The sequence below is a fragment of the Myotis nattereri genome (assembly GCF_964212035.1).
Source record: "Myotis nattereri genome assembly, chromosome: 19".
Taxonomy (NCBI): domain Eukaryota; kingdom Metazoa; phylum Chordata; class Mammalia; order Chiroptera; family Vespertilionidae; genus Myotis; species Myotis nattereri.
This window is the reverse complement of record NC_138095.1, coordinates 5,250,877-5,266,489: the sequence shown is the minus strand read 5'-3', so window position 1 is coordinate 5,266,489 and position 15,613 is coordinate 5,250,877. Positions and strand designations below refer to the sequence as shown.

The 15,613-nt window shown below is 48.7% G+C and overlaps 1 protein-coding gene across 1 annotated transcript in view; it reads left to right on the top strand.

Moving 5' to 3' along the window:
• The window catches only part of CCDC60 (coiled-coil domain containing 60), a gene marked incomplete at both ends in the record, with an annotated part of 102,753 nt that extends 92,392 nt beyond the window's left edge, over positions 1–10,361 (top strand). The window contains 6 exons of the mRNA XM_081113717.1: positions 1,173–1,238; positions 4,023–4,085; positions 4,744–4,866; positions 6,799–6,930; positions 8,485–8,674; positions 10,260–10,361. Coding sequence (XP_080969843.1) covers positions 1,173–1,238; positions 4,023–4,085; positions 4,744–4,866; positions 6,799–6,930; positions 8,485–8,674; positions 10,260–10,361 — 676 coding nt within the window. The remainder of the gene's footprint in view (positions 1–1,172; positions 1,239–4,022; positions 4,086–4,743; positions 4,867–6,798; positions 6,931–8,484; positions 8,675–10,259) is intronic.
• Positions 10,362–15,613: the final 5,252 nt, after the last annotated feature.

Below are 15,613 nucleotides of genomic sequence, written 5' to 3'. Positions count from 1 at the left end.
CTTCCATCAAGGTTGACATGGAATCCGGGGACTCCAACCTAGCCAGGCCCTAGCCTCAAGGCCGGAGCACCCTCTGTCTTCTGTCTTTAGTCCATCTGGGCCGTTATCACAGAATGCCATGCACTGAGTGGTTCATAAACAACAGACATTTCTATCTCACAGTCTGGAGGCTGGAAAGCCAAGATCGAGGTTCGGGCAGATCTGGTGTCCGGTAAGGGCCCTCTGCCTACTGACCACTGTCCTCTCACTGTGACCTCACATGGCAGAGGGACAAGCTAGCTCCCTAGGGTCTCTTATGAAGGACACTATCCCATTCATGAGGGCCCCACCCTCATGATCTCATCGCTTCCCAAAGGCCCTGCCTCCTAACCATCACCTTGGGGGGCTAGAATTTCATTGTATGAATTGGGAGGCAAGAAAAATCAAACATTCAGATCATAACATCGTCCAGGAAGACGGCCCTTTCTTAAATTCCTCTAGCTGTGTTTTCCAAAGGTCCCCAAAGATCAGAATCAGCTGGGATGTTTGTGAAAAATGCAAATTTCTGGTCTTCATCCCAGATCCACGGGACCAGAATCTCCAGAGGAAACCGTATTTTTTAAAAACATGTTTTTATTGATTTCAGGGAGAGGTAGAGAGAGACAGAAACATCAGTGATGAGAGAGAATAATTGATCAGCTGCCTCCTGCACTCCCCACACTGAGGATCGAGCCCACAATCCAGCCATGTGCCCTGACCAGGAATCGAACCATGATCTTCTGGTTCATAGGTCGACACTCAACCAGTGAGGCATGCTGGCTGGGCGGAAACCATGTTTTTTAATAAGCACTTCCGGCGGTATTACATCACAGTATGCTGACAAACTCTCAGGTTTCAAATGTGCTCCCTGCACATACGTATCAGAAGTGAGGGAGTGTGTGTCCGTGTGTGCACGTGTGTGGTTTTAAATGCAGCTTCCGGGGGAGGGCCCCACTCCAGGCCTAATATATGCAAATCCCCGGGAGCATGGCCCAGGGATCCGTATTCTCGGCAGTCTCTCCAGGTGACTCCTGTGCCTGGCAGTCTAAGGAGCCCTGCTCCAGAAAGAGAATCTTTGTCCTCCCACAGACCATGCCCGCCTCAGGAGCACCATAGGTCTGGTACCTCATTAAGAGATTCTTCTTGCTTTGCAGTATCTCGTCAATGTTGAAACAGACCAAGAGCGATTCTGCCTATAAAGAGATCACCCTCAAATCCAGGTAGGAAGGCCTGGGGCCCACAGCAGGTGAGTCAGGAGGCACCCCTCAGTGACAGGGGCGGTTGTACAGCGGCTCCTCACCAGACCATGGAATGGGGGGCAGGGAGGGTCAGCTTTTCTCTCCTTCACTAGAAATAATCCCCGTAACTCCCTGGCCCGGGTTGAGTACCCAGGCATTTCTCCCCAACATCCGCATACTAAGTACCACACGGTTCACAGACTCCAGTACAGAGGGATGGAGTGGGGAGGATGTGTTACAGAGCTAGTCCTTCCCTCTTAATCAGGTGAGTTATAATGGGAGAGGTGAGATCTGCCCCCATCTCATTCATTCATCTCAAGAATATTCATTGAACCCACTCTGGGCCAGGAACTGTGCTAGGTTTGGGGGGGATTCCACAGCAAATAAGACAACTGCAGTCTGCCCTCGTGGACCTCATGGTCTGGACTGTGGTTGCCACTTTTCTGTGCCAGAAGCAGTCGGAGGAAGCCTATGGATCCTTCCAGATGCAAGTGATAAATCACCAAGGTTTACAAAGAAATCTATACTGAGGTCGTAGATGGACTATGATATTACAGCCGCATCTGGGATGTAGTAAATCGGTGAGCTTCTTCAGCAAACGCACCATGTAACAAGGCCAAGCGGCCGCTCTAGGAATGACCATAATTTTGGATTAGTGTCGAGGGTAAATGATTTTTCAAAACAGCCTCCACAATTGCCATATGATGTGCAAATGCCTGTGATTCCCATTCCTGCGCACGGCTAGTTAAAATAAAGGTGTGACTTTTTTTCCATCCGCATTTATGGACTCTTTGAATCCTGTCCATGGTTAAGAATCGCTGGTCCCATTTGATAAATGGGACAGTCATGCATTTATCAAATAACCCCCCAGAGTCAGCCCTGTAATCATGACTATGGCTGAATGTTGAGCACCAGGGTCTTAACCAAGATGGACTTTGACATTTAAGCTGAGATCAGAACTATACAAGCATGTCAAACTTGTGGCGGTGGGCCACATGCCTCATTTAACATGCTTGAGCTTGTTATGCTTGAGTGGCTGTGAAAGGTGGGGATGGTGTTCCAAGCAGAGGGAAAAGCATGTGCAAAGGGCCTGAGACAGGGAGCAACTTAGAGGCAGTGAGAGAAGACCAGGATGGCTGAAACTCGGTGAGAGACAAGGGAAAGGAGACCGGGGCAGGCAAAAGGATCTTTTGTTGCTTGTGTTTCTGTGTGTTTCTTTGTTTATCACAGCTAATAACACTGCTAGAAAAGAAGAAAGTCATCTACAAGGGGAAGGTCACAGCCAGCATATTTCCCCAAATAATTCATCTGGAGGGTTGAGGCAGCTGGTGGAATCCAACACAGGGCCTTCCGGGTCCTGTTACTGGGGTTCTGCCTTCGTTGAGTGGAGCATTTGCTCCACCACCTGCCAGGCCTGAGACCTCTAGGCCCAGTCCCATGAGCCTCTGGGAAAAGCAGAAAAGGCCAGGACCTTTCCTATGGAGAGGGGTCTGGGCGAACGCCAGGCCTGCCTGCTTAAAGGAGTCCCAGAGGTCACAAGGCCAAAAGGAAAGGATTAGTCGCGTATCAGAGGGGTATGAGACATTCTGGCCCTCAGAACCCCACAGACAGAGCAGGCAAGTCCGTTTTTGAGGCGTTTGGAACAAACAACGGAAGACGAGGTGAGAGAGAAGGTTCTAGACCAGCGACGGCGAACCTTCTGAGCTCGGCGTGGCAGCATTTTGGAAAACCCTAACTTAATTCTGGTGCCGTGTCACATATAGAAATTTTTTTGATACTTGCAACCATAGTAAAACCAAGACTTACAATTTTGGTATTTATTTTATATATTTAAATGCCATTTAACAAAGAAAAATCAACCAAAAAAATGAGTTCACGTGTCACCTCTGACATGCGTGTCATAGGTCCGCCATCACTGTGCTAGACCCTGGAGCTGACAACCTGGGTCGCCAAAGGAGGACCTGGGAGAAGGCACAGAGGAGGGATGGGCTTGAGCAAGGGAGCTTCTCCCACTCCCCAGGAGCCCCAGCCAGGCAAAGTCACAGGAAGACGCAGCCACTCAAAGAATTAAACCAGCCCCCACGTGAAAAAGGGGCAAATGGTACGAGGAGTTGACTGGGTACAGAGGAGGAAACTGACATTCCGGAGCGGGTTCCTTGCCCACAGACCAGAGCTGGGCTCTGCACCCAGTTCTGTCTGCCTCCAAAGTCAAGTGAAGAGGATATTCGGTTCAAGGGACCAATTTAGAGAAGAGAATCCTTAAATGAAGAGGCGGTCTCGGGTCAGGAACACCCAGGACGAGGAGGACTCAACCATCCCTTCACCAAGTCTGCCCTCGGCCCCAGGTTAAGAGCTCATGGGTGTAGACGGGAGGACGGAAGGGTCCACAATGAACTTATCCTGCAGTTGGAGACCCATTTTATTCAAAAGAAACTGGGATCCAGAAAATACATCATCCTGCCACCAGGCAGACAGACGGTCAACGTGGGACCAGGGGAGTCAGAGCAAGCAGAGCCTGCTGGAGACCATGAAACACTGCGGGAGTTGAGTAGGGAGAGAAGAAACAAGGACGCTCCAGGCAGGGGATGGGATGAGCAAAGGCAAAGAGGTGGGGAAAACACACACTGAGTTTGATAGCCTGTGTCGTGACTGGAACCAGTCCCTGACCTGAATCCTGGAGGCCAGCAGGTGTCAAGGGGACCAGAAACGTCCCTTCGCGTAAAAAGCTGGCTCCAGGCAACTTGAAAGCATCCCTCTGTGTTTCAGCGACAGGTCCAGCAGTACAAGTGGAGAAACCCACAGCCAACCGATCCAGAAGAAGTCCAAAAGGTAAGCCAGGTGGGCCAGAGGGACTGTGGTGACCACACCCTCCATCTTCCCAGGGGAAATAACCCAGTGTGGGCCAGGCCCCCGGAAGCCACAGACGCGGCTGAAGGACCAGGGGCTCCCAGGGCAAGGGGCTCAAGGTCAAGATGCCGAGCAACACAAGCAATGGCATCAAATTCGTCCCCTGTGCCAGGCCCTGGGGAAAGCATCCCGTATTCACTATCTTGCTTATTCCTCAAAAGCAATCCTATGAGGTGGCAACATTATCCCATTCTACAGAGAAGCAGACTGACACACCTGGCCCATGAAATGTCCTGCCCAACCCACGCAGCTAAGAAGCGTGGTACTGGAGTTTGAACCTGGATCTCCCAGCTCCAAATTCCATCCTCATCTCAAGGTCCTTAACATCTGCTGGGCTCAAGTGGCCAGATGTCTCGCTGTGGGCTCATTTCATGAGGCAGCCACCACCAGCCCGATACTGTCGGGAAGATCTGTCCTTCCTACATCCACGGTGATGCTGGGGAGGCTCCAGGGGCGGGCGGAGAGCCCCGGTGGGTGCATGGAATCCCTGCTGCAAAGCACTGTGGGGCCCAGAGAGGCCAGCCTCATGGGTCTGTCTCTTGGCCCTGATCCCCCAAACCCCTCTTGTCTGTGTCCACAGCCGCACCTACCATGACCTCATCCACTGCACGACCAGTGTGTGTACCACCATGAGGGCCAAGTTCTACAACGTGGCCCAGGAGGCCGGCTTCTGTCTGCAGGACAAGATAGAAATCCTCATGAAGTAAGGGCACATGCAGATGCACTCACGCAAAGGACATTCGTCTGACACCTACTGCCGTGTGCTCGTGCTGAGGCTGCAGCAGGGTACCAGAGGGATGCATTCTCTGCCCTCGGAGAGCTTATCGCCTCTCCTGGGAAATATGGGCAGAAACAAACTAACCGAATTAATAAACATATAGGTACAAATTATAATCATTGCTATACAGGAAAATGACAGGTGCTTTGAGAGAGGGAGAAACCGTGGGGACTTAATTGAGGTCAGGTGATCCAGGAAGACCTCACTCAGGATAAGGAAGAGCTGGCAGGGTGGTGAGAGGATAGATGGACATTCCAGGCAGCAGGAAGGTGCATACAAAGTCCTGAGGCTGAAAGGGACATAGAAAGTTTGAAGAGGACAGGGAAGCGGCAGGTGACAGCTGCATCATGCACAGCCAGCCACACATGTCATCATTAAAACTTGGAACTGGATTTTAAGAGCACCAGGAGGACACTGGAAACTTTTTTATTCTGACAACCCAGTAACTGCCTCCCACCCCAGCCTACTCCTTGACCGCTGTGACCATTCACTCCAATGAACTTGTCCATCCAACAAAGATTGCATGGTGACCCTTTGCCCTCTCCGCCTGGATGGACTGGCTGCTCTGGGCCACGGGATTAGAGGCGATTGGTTCCTGCCTTCTGGGAGCCCCACTCTAATGAGGGAGACAGAAAAGTAAACAGGCGATTACCACACAGAGTGATGAGGGCCAACAGGGAAGTGAGCAGGGGGCTGAGGGAACACGGGAAGAGGGTGTCCTTCCTAGCCTGCAACAGCAATCAGCAAGGTCGTCCTGGAGGAAACACTATTTTCAGCTTAATAAAGTCAGGTAATATTTCCAGGGCACTTACTGTGTAGCAGTCATGGTATAAGAGCCTTGTGTGTATTTATCACTAAGTCCTCACTACAATCCTACGGGGTAGGTACTATTATTAGACCCATTTTGTAGATGAGAAAAGTGGGCTCAGAGATGTCTCTTGTCAAAGGTCACCCAGGACTTCAGCAGTAAAGGTGGCATTCAAACCCAGAGAGAAACACAGGAAAAGGAGGAAGGCAGGGAGTTCCAGAGAAAGAACAGCAAAGTTCCAGAGGCTAGAGGGCCCAGTGGGTCAGGAACTACCAGTAGCCAGGTGTGGCTGGCACTTGGTTGTGGTTGCCTAAAAGGTCATCAGAGAAAAACAGAGGCCAGATCATAAAAGGCCTTACCAGTTCAGCTGTGGAGGTTGAACTTTATCTCAGTCTCTGATCAGGAGCCAAAGCACAAAATTCTGGGAGAGAAGAGATGGGAAGGGTAGGGATAAAGTTGGAAAATGTTGTAGGGGCTGAAGAATCCAGAGCCTCAGAGAGCAAGTGACTCAGAGGACTTTATTCTGAGTAAAATGGGAAGCTATCCAAATGCATATAAGGTGAATGGCATGGTTATATTTATAAAGTCTCTTTGGAGAGATAGGACCTATGCACAAAATGATAAGGGGTGTGGATAAGAGAGAAAACAGCATGAGTTAAACGCCCACTGTGTGACTGGCAGGCGCCAAGTTCAGCACTTTACACACATTGTATTCTGTAATCCTTGCCTCTGAGAGCTAGGAACCATTATTATCCTTCATTTTACAGATGAGAAAGCTGTGAAAATACAATCAAAAGTAGGGAGAGAATGAAGGCTGATTTTTTTAAAAAAAAATTATTGACTGTAGCAAGAAAAGAGCATTTCAGGACCTTGGAGAGAGGTGTGTCATCTTGTAGCCAATGCCAGATAGTAAATTTGATAGTGGCTGGGAGGGTTAAGAACCTCATGCAGGAAAAAGTGTCTGAATCCGACCTCAAGGGCAGCGAGGATGGGTGAAGGAGGCAGGGCTCTGACTCTTCTTCCTCTTTCTCACACAACCTGTGATGCAGGCGCCAGGAAGAGAGAGGTCTCCAGAAGTTCCATTCTTTTGTCCTCGTCTCGAATTTTCAAAAGGACATAGCAAAAATGAGACATAAAGTGTCCATGGTAAAAGGAGACGCAGAAGAAATTGCAGACCACTGGTAAATACCCTGAGAGCCAGCTAAGACGGTCCTTGAATCGGGTGAAGGGAGGGCCGCTGTTACAAACTCCCATTTGATCCCATAGCTATCACATCATGGAGAGGCATCACCCCAAAGCTGCCCTTGGCCAGCAACAGGGCCCCCCAACAGGCTGTCTCCAGAGCAGTCAGGCAAGAACCCTTCAGTTCCCAAAGCACAGACACTCCGACCAGCTCTGCTCTCCACGTTTATCTTCTGTTTGATTCAGACTTGCAAACAGGGACCAGCTCACCGGCCCTATGGGAGCGGCAGATGAGGCAAACCAACCTGAAAACTTCCACAGAGTCAGAGGTCTTCGGGGTGATCACTATGTTCCCCAAGTAACTTAACCCCTTACAGCTACAGAACCAGGCAGGCATGTCCCAGGAACGCTGTGCCCAGGGGTGATAAGTATAACAAAAAGCCGCAGGAATTGAGAGATGACTGGATGGCGGACACCACCCTGAGCAATGTTCGTATATTATCTACTGTATCCCCCACAAAAATGCTGAGGGGTGCACATAAATCCCCACTGTACGAACAAGGAAGTGTTGGGATTCAAAGCCCTGCCTGACCCCAGTCTCCATGCTCATCTAAACACAGAACTGGAGTCGGATGAACTGTAATTTTATGAACCTAATCCTGGCAGGGCGAGTAAACCAAGCTCTAAGAGTAAGATGAGAAAGTCTAAAAAGGTACCCCGAATCCCTTCCATGATTTTAATAATGTGGAACAGAAGCTTACAAAGAGGCATAAATATATATAAATATATATCATAAAATATATAACAGGACGTACCAGGAGCCCCAAATGTATGGTGATCAATTTCTTCTTCAAATTTTTCCACAATGGATACATATATATCAGGGTGGGGGACTTTTTAAAGAGATGCCACCACTGCCCTCTTTTAAAAAGACCCTCTTAAACCCTGATCACACCTGACCCCCCTCGGGGCTAGAATCCATCTTGCTTCCACCATAGATTAGCAAAGGAGCCTTGTACTCCACACAGTAGCATCAGAAAGTTTCACAAAACCCACTGAAATACACAGAGCTGTGGCCCAGGCTTCGCTATACAGAGACATGGGACATGCACACACTTCCTTCCCTCTTTATCTCCCTCCCCATCTTCCCCCCCCACACACACCCCTTTCTTTCCTCCTCCTCCTCCAGCTGGTGTGTGAGAGCCTCCTGCACTCTGGAGACTACCCCACAGATGAGTCCATGTCCTCCCTGGCCCCATTAACTCTCTGACACTTCAAAACCTCAGTTACCTTTCCTTTCTTGCCAGCTTTTCTAGAAAAATAATAAATGCATCTCTTTAAAGTATATCCCTAATTTGTTTTTCTAATGAGATGCAAATCGTGCTCCAGCTTTTACTGCCCTTAAAAATTAAAGATGTGCCCGATCTGCAGGCCCCTTACATTTAGGGTGGAAGAAAGTCCCCCAGATAAAGACTAATGCTGCCCTGGAGGCATCGCATGACGGGCAGAGAGAGATGGAGGACCTGAGGTGCCCTCTCTTCTTGAAATCCAAGGTACTTTGATCTTCTGTCCAAACTCCCCGAAGATCTGAAGAATTTCCGCCCCGCCAAAAAGATCCTGGCAAAACTGCAGAAGTTCGGGGAAAACCTGGACCTGAGGATCAGGCCCCACGTCCTCCTGAAAGTGCTACAGGATCTGAGGACCTGGGAACTGTGCTCCCCAGACGTCGCTGTGGCTATCGAGGTAACTGCCACATCCTTTCCCCTCCCCATGCGCCCGGGGCCCTCATCCCACCACCTCTCAACACCCAGGCACCATGTGAGTGCTGGGAACACAACGTAAAGGACAGAGATCTCTGCCTTCTGGGAGCTTATCATTAACCGTGGTCGGCAAACTGCGGCTCACGAGCCACATGTGGCTCTTTGGCCCCTTGAGTGTGGCTCTTCCACAAAATACCACGTGCGGGCGCGCATACAGTGCGATCGAAACTTCGTGGCCCATGAGCAGAAGTTGGTTTTTGGCCTGGCGAGTCTATTTTGAAGAAGTACTGTTGATATTTGGCTCTGCTGACTAATGAGTTTACCAACCACTGATCTAGTAGAAGAGGGGTTGTCACATGACCTTGGTGGTTCAACTCCAGGGGACATTATGTTCTGTGTAAATGGCTCCCCTCCCCCCTCCCCCGGGAGAAACTGGAGGCCTTGGAGAGACAGAAATAAATGGACAAGGGAATAAAATAACTGGCGGTCATAACGAGGAGCCCTCTAGATCTGGCTACTAAAGCTGTGGCCCACGGACCAACAGCATGGACCTCGCCTGGGAGCTTCTTAGCAATGCAGAATCTTAGCCAAACCACATCTGCCAATTCAGAGTCTGCATCTCAATGAGTCCCTGGGTGATTTTTTAAAGTTTGAGGAGCACGCGTTCAAGGTCAAGGCAGCGGGGACCTATCTTAGCCTATCAGAGCACCTGGGGAGGTGAGTTTTCAGCCAAGACGTGACTGATGAAAAGACAGAACTAAGAAGAGTAGGGGAACGGACAGGTCAGGCAGAGGGACGACCACGTGCAAAGACGCCAGCGCAGAACGTCAACTGTTGGAGGAACTTGCAGGCGTCAGTGGGGGTGGAAGCAAGCAAGCAGGGGGCCCTGCAGGAAAGGCTGCTAGTCCAAAACCAACTCCAGAGCAACTGTCCAACCTCCGCTTGCCAGTTATGGGATCTAGCTTTAACCTGCCAGTTATGGGGCCATCTCCGAATGGGCAAGGGGAGGGGGGATGTGGAGGCTCCCCCCATTCTCCGAGGCGAGTGCATGGCCCCAGCTGGTGAAACTCAGCATGTTCCTCTCCCAGTGAGAACCTCACAGAACTTCCAGTAACCTGGATGTGGGTGTCTTAACCTAGAATCTATTTGAAACTAATTCTGTGTCTTAACCCTTTCCTGGAAGCAAGCCCACAGCTGTCATCAATCCTCAAAGGGGTTTATGAACCAAAATAAGTTTAAGGGCACATTACCTTTTTAAAAAGATATCAAGGAATAGAAAAGAAAGAAACATGTAGACAGCTGAGTTTTCCTGACCTCCCTAAATTTCTCAGGGTCAACAAAAAAGGCTTAAAATGAGCCTGCAGTTTGAACCAGGACCCTAGAAAGGGATCTTTTTCTAGAAGGAACCACCCAGCACGATGCTGCAGGCATTCCGAATGCCTGAATGGTTGGAGGCATCCTGGACCACCACCCTCAATCACAAATATTTCAGGATCTTGGGGGGAGGGGAGGCCAAGGAATCTAGCTTTCAGACCAAATCTGAGGCTGCCGCTGTATTCGCCCTGCAGTTTGTGCGAGAACACATTATCCACATGCCTCAAGAGGATTACCTCAACTGGCTGCGGAACCGGATCAGCATCCCCGTCCGGCCCCAGACTGCCCGGACATAGCGTGGGCCGGGCCGGCCAGCTGTCCCGGTGGAGGAGGCTAGTCTACACTGTGCTCCTGCTTCTGCCTGTTCTGGATGCTCATGATCTAGTAGGGCCACCTGGAGACTGACTTCTGCCAGCAGAAAGGGAGCTACTCCCAAGTAACTCCTCTTACCCTCACACCCCAGTCCAACCTTACAGTCTCTGTTCCTCACTGGCCCAGCCTGACTCTACCACTCCCTTCTCCAGATTCCTGCACTGCATCCTCAAATTCCAGATAATAAAATTGAGCTGAATGTTTGATGTCTAGCTGGGGAAGAGTTGGAGCTGGAATCTGGGTGTGGTATTCAGATACCAATGAGCTTTTGCTATTCAATGGGCTCCATGCTGGGTATATTATGGCCTCATAATATCATTTACAATCATGTTCAGCTGCCTCTGCATTCCCTCCCTACCCCTACTGACCCCCAGCCCTCACTGCATGGGACAAGGAGGTCACAAAAGCTATCTTGCTTTTGGAATCATTCCCAAGAGATCGCTCTAATGGCAGGGCTTCCTGGCACCATATTAACTTCGATTTGCACAGCAATCCGCAGTTTGCAAATTAGATAACACTCCAGCAGCATCATATGCGATGCTCAGAACATCCCTCTGAGGTAGACTTTGTTATCGTCGCCATTTCACAAGGAAGGACACCAAAACCTAAGGTCATCTGCCAACAGTCACATAGGCAGTAAGTGGCAGAGCCAAGTCTAGAACGGGTGTCTGTCTGTCTAGCACAGGGGAGACGCTGAAATCACAGGACTTACTCCACCCTCCTGCTTGCCACTTTCCAAGGCTATTTCTCAGAGCTGCAGCACCACCTAGTGGTTTATGTTAGTATTATGCTTCCATCATGCTTGCCTGCAAAATATAACCTTCTACTGAAAAGGCAGGCAGCATTACCAGCAGCAACAAGACCTACTTTGGGTAGGCAAGGAACATTTATTCAAACAAAGGCTCTTCTACGACTAAAGTAGATTAGGGACTAGGGGGAGGCACTACATCACCTCCCAGATCCCAGCCTCAAAGAAGAGCCGCAGGGAGAAATACTTATTTTAGAGGCTTTAGTCTTGGGACTTAAATTGGTCATCTTTTGATGGAGGTCAGAGCCAGTTATTCAGTCATAATACATTTTTAAAACCATTTAAATCTTCCAAATGGCAAAATTAACTATGCCAACACCTTCCCAAAGATGTAAAATTCTTCTCACCAAAAAATGGGGAGGTTGGAGGACAATGAGCCATTCTAAGGCGCTTCATGAGGCACATTCACATCCAAAGTCTCAAAAGCAAAACAGAGATGGAAAATACAAAACGCTGACTATTGGAGCAAACTTTCCACTTGACATGGACTTGAAGAAGGTCTTCATGGGAATAGGTGTCTGAAGGAGGAGAATGATTCCTGTTAAGTGGAAAACAAGTCCTGAGGTGGCAACTGGGTGAATGGAGTTGAGGGAGGAAGGGGTGCCACTTGGTGGGTGGGAGGTGGGAGGGCAGCTCATGATGGTCATGGAGTGTTTGAGCCAGGTGAGACCTTGTCATCTACTTGAGCTTGAGTATGTGAGAGAGATCACAGGTGTAAAAAGACACCTAGACCCTATGCTCCAGGATTATGCAGAAGGTTTGGACAGTGGTCCGATAGCATGATGGTTAAGAGAAAAGGTTCTGGTGTCAGATAGGGAAAATCCAGATCCTAACTGTGCTCTCTCACAAGCTACATTACTTTGGAAGGTATCTTCACGTCCCCATACCTCATCTTTAAAATGGGTATAACAGCCCTAACCTGTTTGGCTCATTGGATAAAGCGTCAGCCTGTGGACTGAAGGGTCCCAGGTTCAATTCCGGTCAAGGGCATGTACTTTGGTTGCGAGCACATCTCCAGTAGTGGGTGTGCAGGAGGCAGATGATGGATATTTCTCTCTCATCAATGTTTCTAACTATTCCTCTCCCTTCCTCTCTGTAAAAAATCAATAAAATATATTAAAAATAAAATAAAATGGGTATAACACCACAGAATCAATGCGAGGGCATAGGTAAAGCATACAACTCACAATAAGACTCAATACACGTCATAACGATGGAGGTGGCGGCAGGCAAAGTGGTGCAGATGGAGCACACAAAAAGCCACCCGCCCAACCTGGGAAGTCGAGGAAGGCACAACAATGTCTTTAGACACATGCAATGAAATCTGATCCTGGCTCATTTCACCGAGTCTCTACATCACTACCTCTGAGGACATGAAGGTCTGATTGCCAAAGCCTCGGTCACATGACCACATCCAAGCTTCATGAAAGCTGAGAAAGCAGATTCTGACTTTTTCAACTTTTATAACAGGAGGACGATTCATATCATAAAGTGCAAGATTCCCCCAAAAAGGAAAGAAGTTCAGACGTGAGCCACAAGAAAATAAGCCAAAGTGTCCTCTAGAGAAAGCTTCCTGGGATAAGTACCAGTTTAGTGGAGTCAAAATGATCTACATCCCATCTGTTACCAATGAAGAGATGGGACAGACAGGTGGACTCCAAGGCTACGGCTTTGGGAGGAAGAGAGAATGGGGCTGGAAAGAGGGAGCAGTGGGGTTCAGGAGGAGACCCAGAAGGGACCTCTGATGAGGCTGTGGGAGGAAGATGCTAAAAATCTCAGCCAGAAGTTGATGTTGGGTCTAGAAGTGGTGGCAGCAGAGAAGAATAGGGGACCATGATTAATATCCAAGCCTGGGAAGAAGTTGGAATCCAGCATAGAAGACTATCCCATATAATAAAAGGCTAATATGCAAATTGTCCCCTAGGGAGTTCGACCAGGAGACTGGGAGTTCAATTGCTTGCTATGATGTGCATTGACCACCAGGGGGCAGCGTGGAACATGGCAGGTGACTAGCAGTGGCCCACGGGGCAGGGAGGCTGGGAGGCAGGGAACCTGATGGGCCCTGATTGCTGGCCAGGCCTAGATACCCTACCCACGCACGAATTTCGTGCATCAGACCCCTAGTTGTATAATAAAGAAATTGTCTGGGTTTTTATGCCCAATTCCTGGGACAGAGCCTCTAAATCCTTGGAAGTTTTCAAATAATAGAAGCATCTTTGTTATTCATAGTGGGGCCCTCAGGCCACACCTGAATTTATGCTAATGAGGGGACTACAGTGGGCAATTGGATAGTTTTAGATTGGGGGCTAGCCATACTAGAAAGATCAGTCATGTGATTAGAAGGTTGGTGCTCTGAGTCATGTGATGTCAGTCTGTCCCTCCTGAAGGTCAGGGAAAGAAGTGAGATCAGGTTCAGTCACAGGACTAATGATTCAATCAGTCACGCCCACATAATAAAACCCTAATAAAAACTCTGAATGCCAGGAGCATCAGCGACCTTCCCTGGCTGATAACCATATACGATGTACCAGAAGGGTAATAATCTTGAGGAGATGGAAGCTTCAAAGTTTGGAACCCTCCCAGCCCTCTTCCTGTGTAACTCTTCATTCCAATGGTCTTTATTTACACCCTTTACAATAAAATTGTAATCATAGGTGTCACATTGCCCTGAGTTCTGTGAGTTGTTCTATTGAATGGTTGGACCTAAGGGGCTATTGGTAACCCCTAAATCAGTGATGGCGAACCTTTTGAGCTCGGCGTGTTAGCATTTTGAAAAACCCTAACTTAACTCTGGTGCCGTGTCACATATAGAAATTTTTTGATATTTGCAACCATAGTAAAACAAAGATTTATATTTTTGATATTTATTTTATATATTTAAATGCCATTTAACAAAGAAAAATCAACCAAAAAAATGAGTTCGCGTGTCACCTCTGACACATATGTCATAGGTTCGCCATCACTGCCCTAAATTGTCTAATGAATTATTGGACCTAGGGGCTACAGGTAACCCCCAATTTTGAGCCATTTGGTCAGAAGTGTAAGTGGTCTGGGAACTCCTGAACTTATGGCTATCTTAGGGCATTCTTGTTGGGGACTGTGCCCTTAAGCTGTGAAATCTGACCTAACTCTGGGTAGTTAGCATCACAATTGCGTTGCCAGGAGAAAGCTGCCAACCAGGCAGAAGGCTCTGCTGTTCCAACCCTGTGGTTGAGCCTCCGTCAAGGGAAGTCCTCATTCAGAGGTGTGGAAGGCGGTGTAGCTCATGCTTTCACACCCCTCCCCTTAGGTAACGGCCCCTTCCCCTGGATTCTCATTCATTGTGATGGGACAGTGCTTCAGCCCCAGCGCTGGGTGTGGTCATGTGACCAAGACCTGGCCAATCCAAGCATTACATTTCCCTGACCATAGCCAATGGTTCGGAGATGGACACCCGAGGGAACCCAATAAAAGTCCATCACTGAACTTCTGTTGGAATTGATGAGAACAAGAAGAATTCCTCTGGAATTGTTTGCTTCAAGGATAAAATAAGCCTAGAGCTTCTGGGAACCACCACTCACATAGACACTGCCAACAGAGGAAAACCAAGCTGGAAAAGGCAGTCGGAGAGATGATAAATCTCCGTGACATCGTTTTGAGCTACCTGGACACACCCAGACCCTCAAACTACTTAGTTACAGGAGCTAACAAATTCTCTCTCCTGCTTAAGCCAGATTCGGGTGGGTTTCCTGCTCCTTTGTTCTTAATTAATGCAACAGGAGAGAGAAAAGGAATCTGTGGCCAACCATGGCCAAATTCCAGATGCCCCTGAGGGAAGTGCCTGTCCTCTCACAGGGCTGGTGGGGAGAGACCATCACCAGGTATATCACGCAGGACAAGCTAAGAGAAAATCCCGCGCTAAACCCACCTCATCAATCAAGAGAAAAAGACCAAGAACACAGATGTTTTATCACTCAGCTTTGCAGCAGGTGTGAAAGTGCCCATTTGGATTTAAAAGAGCATGAAGTGAATGTCAGGTGGGGACTGCCATCAGAGCCAATTCTCGTGTTATCTGCCACCGTGCAAAGTGGTGCTGGGTAAGTGAATGTCTTAGCTCCATGGTCTCCAAAGTGTGTGTGTTGGGGGGGGGGGGGGATGTGCACACAAGGCTCCATTAGGGAGAGGAAATATTGGAATGTATATTTACAGTCATCTTTTTTATTTAAGTAGAGTTGATACATTGTGTTAGTTTCGGGTGTATGATAGAATGATTCGACATTTATATACGATCTCCACACTAAGTCTAATTTATCACAGTTTTATTGACTAGTAATGTAGATGTAGACTGACCCTGGAAACTTACTCCGTCTCTACTGGCAACGACACCAC